This window comes from Zingiber officinale, chromosome 4A (assembly GCF_018446385.1).
Source record: "Zingiber officinale cultivar Zhangliang chromosome 4A, Zo_v1.1, whole genome shotgun sequence".
NCBI lineage: Eukaryota > Viridiplantae > Streptophyta > Magnoliopsida > Zingiberales > Zingiberaceae > Zingiber > Zingiber officinale.
Genome location: NC_055992.1, coordinates 11,756,656 through 11,765,282, shown reverse-complemented (window position 1 = coordinate 11,765,282; position 8,627 = coordinate 11,756,656). Strand labels below are relative to the sequence as shown.

General features: G+C 39.0%; 2 protein-coding genes across 2 annotated transcripts; one reads left to right on the top strand and one right to left on the bottom strand.

The window, feature by feature from the left end:
* Nucleotides 1-1,302: 1,302 nt before the first annotated feature.
* Nucleotides 1,303-2,843, top strand: LOC121973137 (transcription factor MYB54-like). Its single transcript, XM_042524723.1, has 4 exons — nt 1,303-1,597; nt 1,713-1,938; nt 2,008-2,364; nt 2,438-2,843. The coding sequence occupies exons 2-4, from the start codon at nt 1,716-1,718 to the stop codon at nt 2,665-2,667; spliced, it is 810 nt and encodes a 269-aa protein (XP_042380657.1). The 5' UTR covers nt 1,303-1,597; nt 1,713-1,715; the 3' UTR covers nt 2,668-2,843.
* Nucleotides 2,844-3,593: 750 nt separating this feature from the next.
* Nucleotides 3,594-5,044, bottom strand: LOC121973136 (NAC domain-containing protein 2-like). Its single transcript, XM_042524722.1, has 3 exons — nt 4,810-5,044; nt 4,410-4,720; nt 3,594-4,329 (listed from the first exon to the last, which is right to left on the bottom strand). Exons 1-3 carry the CDS (start codon nt 5,021-5,023, stop codon nt 3,832-3,834), a joined length of 1,023 nt encoding a protein of 340 aa, XP_042380656.1. The 5' UTR covers nt 5,024-5,044; the 3' UTR covers nt 3,594-3,831.
* Between the last annotated feature and the right edge of the window lie 3,583 nt (nt 5,045-8,627).

Below are 8,627 nucleotides of genomic sequence, written 5' to 3'. Positions count from 1 at the left end.
TAATTTCCAAAATTTAAAATCAAAATCAATTTAATCAAAATAATTAATATTTTTTAAAAAATAAATTTTATAATAAATTGTAATTTAGGATTTAGAGTTATAGGGTTTAGGAATGGATTATAAAGATACATGCATGCATATTTGTCCGAAAGAAAGGAAATAGACATTAATGTAATTTAAGGAATCCAATTAAAGCAAAAGGAAGTATATTTCACGCGTGTAATTAATTAATGAGCAAAAATTAAATTGCATAAAAAATACCTTTTATTATATTTCTTTACCAAACATATTCTTATTTCAATATATAACAATCATAAATTAGTTGTGACAACCTATAACAATTATACCATAACTTCTATAATGTATTAAATAAATTATTTTTCTTTTTAATTTAATTTGGTCAAAATTATTATATATAAAATATTTTTATATCAAAAAGTTCTTATCAACTTGGTTAGTATTACTTAAACTCGATTAAAATTGCTTTAAAAAGGTTTAAATAATTGTAATAATAATTTAGTAGTCGCAACAATATTACAACAACCACTTAATAATATTATAATATTATAATATCCATTTAATTGTAGCATCTATTTAATGACTACAATAATAATTTTCAAGATGATTTTAACTAACTTAAATAATTTTAATCAAATTCATGAAAAAAATATTGTATGTATATATATTGTTTTTAACTAAATTGAATTTATTTATTTTAACATACTGTAGTAGTTACTTTGTATTTGTTATAGCAAAGTTAAAATAAAAAAAAAATTACAAAAGAAAAATATATTGAACCACTTTTTATTAAAAAAAAGTAACTTTTAAATTCTGATAAAAATATATTGAACCACTTTTGATTCTGCCCTAATTTTCCTCCTCACTGACCGTGTGGCCCGGCTGACCGTGTGAGATCGGATGAAAAATTCCATCCGTGTATATCTATCTTTCTTCCAAAATATAAAAATTAGCTATACTTCTCGAACATTTTTTTTTATTTATAATTTGAATTGTTTCCTATCAAAAGATTATTATTTTATTTATTAATGAGATACCAGCAGAAAGAAAAAGTAAAAAAATCATTCAAAATTACGAAAAAGCAAATTCAACAACGTTTGGAAGTTTATACCAGAAGCCATGTATATTCTCCATTAATTGCTGCTTTAATATATACTTTAATTGGCTCAGATAAATAGATTATATATATTAAAAATTTCGGCGGAGAAGGAAGGGAAGATCACTTTTGCACGAGTATTGGAAACCAATCACGGCGGGTGATGCAGTTTCCTGAAACAACAGGAACACAACACGCAGTACAGCGTCCGTTACGATTAATTTCGGTAACTGTCGAGGAGTTTGTTTAAAGGGCCAGCATCGGTTCGAGGCGGAGCATGTGACAATTTGTGGAAGAAGAAGAAGAAGAAGAAGAAGAAGACACAGCGGCGCAGCAGCGAGAGGAGGAAGAAGATCACGTGAAAGAGATCAACCATCCGCACGGGGGATTAGATTGTCAGAGAGAGAGAGACGCGTGGGGGTTTTCTTTCTTTTTGAGATCCTCTGTGTTTTCATCGGCAAGGAAGTCGTCAGACTTGAATCAGTAAGCAAGATCCTTTTTTTTTATGCGTTTAGATTGAGTTTTAGGGCCAAATCCACATGGGAGAAGTGTCAAAATCGCTTCTTTTTGATCGAAATCACTTCATTTTCTCCTGCAGAAAATGAGTCACCGACCGCAGGATTCTGAAACGACGTTGGGATTGCATTCCGCGGCGCCGCCGACGCCCCCTTGTCCGCTGGAAACAGGTCGAGAGGGTGAACAGGTGAAGGTCTGTGTGAGAGGCCATTGGAGGCCGTCGGAGGATGCAAAACTCAAGGAACTTGTGACCCAATTTGGTCCCCATAACTGGAACTTGATTGCAGAGAAGCTTCCCGGAAGATCAGGTACACAAAAATGAATCATCTTCATCGTTGTTCATGCTTCATTCATCTTGATTAAATTCTATGGATCAGGGAAGAGTTGCAGACTGAGATGGTTCAACCAACTGGACCCCAAGATCAACCGAAGAGCCTTCAGTCTGGTGGAAGAAGAAAAGCTGCTTGCTTTCCACAGGGTTTATGGGAACAAATGGGCACATATTGCGAGGCATTTCCCAGGGAGAACAGACAATGCCGTGAAGAACCAGTGGCACGTGATCATGGCGAGGAGACAAAGAGCGCAGTGCAGTGGCTACAAGAGCAGGAAATCCACCAGGGAGATCAACATCGTGAGCAGCACTGGAAACCATGCATGGAGTGGGGAATCATCCAGCGTATTCAACAACAGGGATGAATCTGTCTCCAACTACAGACAACTTCAGTTCTTGTTGGGTATGTTTAAAGAATATGGTCATCAAAATCTCTCTTTTTCAAGATTTTAATCTGTGATTTTCTGTATTCTTAGGCTCTGAGGAGAAATCTGGTGAATCTGAGAATGTCTGCTATGGTGGTCTGGCACAAATGGGAGATCAATTGGGGAACTCTGATCTTAGTTCCGAAGGTTCTGCCACTGAATTAGCAACAGTTGTCAATCACGGTGCTCATTATGCACTGTTGCACGGTGAAACTGAAACAGATGGTGGCAGGAAGGACAATGTTGTGTTCATCGATTTCTTAGGAGTTGGAGCAACATAAGCATAAAAGAGAGAGAAAAAAATGGAAGAAGATGAATTCTGAGTCCCGTGAGTTTGATTCAGGGTTATGACTGATGACTACTTGGGTTGCTTATGTCAGAAACATTTTTGCAAAAAATGTTAATGCTGGAAATTTGGCAATGAAAGTGTGGATTTCTTCGAGTTAAGACTGCAAGTATGCGAGGACAAACTTTATTCTTTAACCAAAAAGAATATGTTCTTGAATTGCTTGATAAACTAATTTGTAATTTAGTAATAACTGTGGGTGGTGTGCATTTAGATTTCGAGGTAGTAGAAATCTCTAAAGATCCAACTCTTTGAATCTAAAATAAAGGTAGATGAACAGACTAATTTGAGAATCCTTTAAATCGCTATCTACGCCGTTGAATGTTTAGCTGAATAATGGGCAGCCTCAAAAGGCGACATTGCTATCTCGCACACTCTCATAATCTTAAGGACGACATGAGTACGGCACCTAGTCCTTTCCTATACTTATCATATGCTGCAAACATTCGACACGTACTGCACAAAAAGCTCAGCGATGACTGAACTCACATCTTCTCCACCTCATCGGATAAGCATCATCTTCTGCAGCATGATCTGAAACAACGTCTGACAATTGATCAGAATTATTCGCCTTTCAATCTGAAGATTATCAGGGCGCTCCGTGACAATTTATCACGAACCACTGTCCGATGCTTTGTCAGAGAAACCGGAGAAGTTGGAGTGTTTAACCTCCAATGAGGTTGTTTAGCACATTATCATGTAATCTATCTAAACTTTTCCTTTCAAAATTTAGAAGCTTTTGGTTGTTTTTATCATAAAAATGGGAGCTTTAGACTGAAAGTGCTTTGGATAAGCCATCCATGAAGTTGGATAAGGATAGGAATAAATGCCTCTAGGTGTTCTCCCGGTGAACATCAATACTACAGGACAAAAGATTCAATATTTCCAATACAATTCATATCCAACAGCACAATCCTAAGACGAAATACAGGTCAATGACGTCACACTCGGGAAAACCATCACAATTCTTTTTTCCCAAACTGTTTAACTAATTCATTATCCACTACAGATCGCGCGAGGAAATCTACACGAGAAATTAAATTTTGGTCTTGAATTCCACGTCAGAGGTACTCTGTTCTTACTGTCAGGCTTCACAGCTTTAGCCCAAGTGAGATCCCGACACGACGACGTGTTGGTTGAAGAAGGATTGGTGATTTGTCAAATTTAAATTAGTTTCTGTTCTTGCTTTTTTTTCTGCCGGAAAAATTTTAGGTCCATCTTGGAAGCAGTAATTGGTCGTGAAGGGGCGCTTCAGCGAGTTGCTGTTGTTGATCTCTGAAACTGAAACAGGGGAGAGCGTTTCGATTTGGAAGCAGCTGTTGCTGAGATCTTGGCTGAACGAGTTGTTCCACAAGCCGAGCGCGTCGTAAGGGTGCTCGAGCAACTGGGAGATCTCAGGACAGTCAACGGCACTCAGCAGCTCCGACAAGGAGTATGATTTCGGCAGGTTCAGAATGCTGTCACGTAGAAGAGTTGTCGTTCTTGGAGGACTTGCAGTGATGGAAACGCCCACATCGTCTGCGGATGTTGATGTCTCTTTCTCTGCTTCGTGGGAGCTGGATCTCTTGTGGATTCTGCAGAGCACCCAATTGTCCAGCTGAAATCATTCATCATTTCATCAGCAATCAACTTCTCGTCTATTATTTTTTTCAGAGATTTCGAGTGAATTCAAATTACCCTCGAGGTCGAAGAGTCTCGGAGCTTCATGGCCTTGCAATTGTTGTTCATCTTTTTGTGCGCCTGAGAGAGAAGGTACTCGTGCATGATCCAATCGGTTTTAGTCCCCTTTGGCGGTTTCCCGGTGTAGAAAACAAGCACCTTCTTCACTCCAATGTTCCCATTCCCCTTGCTCGACGCGATCGGTTTGTCGGTCCCGGTCGCCTTCCAGTAGCCCTTCCCGGCGGCGCGGTTCGGTCGGAGGCCGTTCGGGTACTTCCGGTCCCTCGGACTGAAGAAGTACCACTCCTTGTCCCCAAACCACGCTTTGGCTGAATTCAACCGAGCGCGAGCAATTTAGCAAGGTAACGATTTGGAAAACAAAGGCGAACTAATTGTGGCTGCAGGAAAATTAAAAAACCTGGGAGGTCCCAAGGATCGAACTTGTAGATGTCGACCTCGGCTATGATCGGGGCCGGGCACGGCTGCGCGGCGGCTCGGTTGGCGAGGTAGTGGAGGATGAGCTCCTCGTCGGTGGGGTGGAAGCGGAACCCCGGCGGCAGTAACATTGCTGCCGGGTTCGACGACATATCGGGAGCAGTAGGATTCTGCTCTGTTTTCACTGAGAAAGGCATCGAAACAGAGAGAAACGAGGAAGAAATGAAATTTTTGGTAGGGGATCGTCTCCGAGTCGTTATATCAAGCTGAGCTTTTTTGTCGTGTAGTGGGATGAAACTTACGTGGCGTCAGACATCTGGTTGACGAATTCAGCGGAACCCGACGAGCCAGTGACGTGGCCTTTGACTCACACGCGTCGAGCTATGAGGCCGCCTGATAATTATCACCCGGAGATCCCTTACGACAGTCGTCCGATCACGACGGGCCCCTCTCGATCGGACGGATGCGGAGCCACGCTGGGACGGGGAGCCAATAAACGACGAGTGGCGTTGTCGATATCTACGTAAAGACGTTGCATCACGGAATCCCGAAACTACCCTCCGGGATTTTACGTGACGTGCGAAGGCATCTCGACACGTGTTAAAGTGGGGAAAACGAGAGGTTGGATCACGATGACAGAGGACAGCGGGCTCGACGAATGAGAGCGCGATAAGTCTGTTGGTGGTAAGCAACCATCATTGGTTGCCGATGGCTTGATTAGATTGAGGTGACGGTAATTAAGTGAGATTGGCACGGGGATTTTTGTTAATTAATTGTTATTATGATTAGATTGGCACGGGGATTGGCACGATGTGGATATACTAAACTATAGTGAAGTTTGGATATGAGTGAAGAGATGAGGTCATAGATTATGTCTTGAGGAAGTGGAATATTCCTAGCCTCCAAACTATCGAATGGGATGTCTTTGGAGGAATCCATTAATTATCTATGTCCTATAAAAGGATGATAATACTAAAATTAAAGGAAATTATATGCGCATATACTATACATTATTGCTAAAGTTAAATGTATGCATTATTAGCTAACCCATTTGGATATGATTTGGAAATTATGCCAAAAGTTGAAGAATTATATTATGAATAAAATTCTCGATTTTTTTTTTTTTGTGTGTGTAAATATCGTTGTTCAACAAGCGTATACGAAAAGGAAATTTACAGGGGAATTAATCATATATATATCTCAAAAGGACCTTTCAAACTTATCTTTTCTTGAAAGAAAATTCCTTATATTTTTTATAGAATATATATTTTCATGAGATTTTTTAGATACCGTGAATTTATTTATTATTATTCTGGCAATCTGTTAATTAATTATAAGAACCACAACAACGAATCTCGAAGGTATCACGACATCTAGAATGGTCAACTCTTGTTTTGCACATTTTGACCGACTCGCTATCAATGGATACACCACGAATTAAATAGTCAATAAAAGGAGAAATTAGAATATTTTGCTTTACTAATTATTAAAATAAAAGATAAGTATCTTCGTTTTTATCGTTGCTGTATTCCCAATTATTTATTGTCATCCAATGTTGAATGATGATGCATTATTGTAGTCCTTTTTTATTTTAATAATATCAAGATATACATAGCTATCCAATCAGTAGCAGAAGCTTAGAAACTATCTTGTCATTTGATTAATTATCCAATTTTGATCTGTCACTCCACGTAATTATTAAGAGTGATTTTGTTTTTAAAAAAATAAAGAATAAAAATAGGAAAAATAATTAGGTATGGAAATTTGAATAAGGTTATGTCTTAAAAGTAGTGTTCTTCGAAGGATCGCCGTCGACGTGCAACGGCGTGGCCGCCGACATACCTTGACCGCCTTCCGTTGCTTCGTCGCTTCCGGTACACCACTGCCCCCATCCACGACAAGATGGCCGCCCCCATTACCACCACGGCTATCCTCGTCGTGCTTATGCTCGCGTCCTCTGCTTTTTCCTTTGCCATCTCCGAGACCTCATTACTCATCTCAGCGTCGACCGTAGTGGGCAGCGGATAAGGTGGTGCGAATGCTGGAGGAGCCGGAGAGGGTGTGAGAATGTACTCCGGTGACGGAGCTGGAGAGGGCTCAGGCGAAGGAGACGGCGACGGCGACGGAATCCTCGAGGTGGCGAGGTCTAACCTCGAGATAAGGAGAAGGATTAAGAAGAGGAAGTATATGAACTGGAGGGGCCGGAGGGACGCCGCCGGAGCGCTCGTTATCGACTTCATGGCCACGGCGGAGGAGCAAAGAGGATTGAGTTTGTTGCCGGAGTAATGCAATGCGTGAGCGGAGTTAAATAGCAAGGCAGCATTGATGCATAGGTCTTCACTTCCATGCACACGTTGTTTGTCTTAACTCACTCAAATTTAATCGCGCGTTAACTACGAGGTTAATTTAATCCCTTTATTATATTAGAGAAGAAGACGTGAAATTGACGAGGTTATCAAGGCTCTAAATCATAATTAATTATTTAAGGTATCTTATGAAAATTTTCTATTGATTATCATGATAAATTGGAAAATAATTATGACGGATAGTTAAAACCCAGTGTCCTTTAATTGCTCGCAGCTCTAAATTAATATGTTAGTGGTTTAATTACTACACTAATCATCATGCAGATTTTAGTCGGCCGGCCATTTCGTTTTACTGAAGAACGGCATAAGCTCGGCCCGGTCCACGTCTAAGCCGGCATTACTCAAAAAACCTGAAAAAAAAAATCCACACTAGAGTCGAAATAAGTTTCTTGACGCATTCAATGTCATCAGCGAAATTAAGAGTACGTCTTGTTTGTCTCATTTATATTTTTATTTTTTGAAAAATATATATTTTTCATTTTTTTAAAAAATGATTTTTTCACGTTTTTCGTTTTCTTAGAAAACGCTCTCTCATTTTCTTAAAAATGAACATGGAAAACACAAATCAAACGCGTTTTCTATTTTCTCATAAAATGAAAACAGAAAATAACATGGAAAACACAAACCAAATGTCCCCTAAATTTTTGAACAGAGCCCCCGGCCCCTCGAGCAATGGCACATAGACGTCTTTGGACGGTTGACTTAAGTCCCCAGGGTGTAGCGCAGACGGTGGGCGCATGGTATTTCTGGCGTAATAGCCAGGGGTCGATTCTCAGGAACTGACGACCTGGGGTTTACCCCGTAATGTGCCTATGGCCTGTGTACCTGCATGAACCTCCCTCCATATCCGTAGAACCGGTACTAGGGGGGCAGTTAAGATAGCGAATCTACCTTTGGACGGTTGACTTAAGATGAACTTTCTGATTATTAGATGAGAAATTTTCTTAAGATCAAATTCATCGTCACCTAATTAATTAATCGACATAAATTAGATATTAGATATAAATTAGAAAAATAATTGTGGAAATATCCTGGATCAACGGTGCAACGGTAAGACATTTTAACAATTAATTTAATTCCTTTATTTTATTAGAGAAGAAGCCCTGAAAATGGGTGTTGTTATCAAGGTTATAAAAAAATGATAAATCAAATTAGTCTTGGATTGACTTAGTGTATCGATAGGGGTATAAATAAATCAAGTCACTTATAAGTTATTCGAATCTCGATTCGATAAAAGTTTGTTTGAGTTCTTTTAATAAGACTTGTTAAGATAAACAAATCAAACTCAAACTTCATAATACTCGATTTGTTAATTCGTGAACATGTTCGCTAGTAAATTTATTAATCAACTTTTAAATAAAAAAATAATAATTTTAATATTAAATTTATAGATTTTACACTAAAAATATAGATAAATATATTCAATTTATTTATT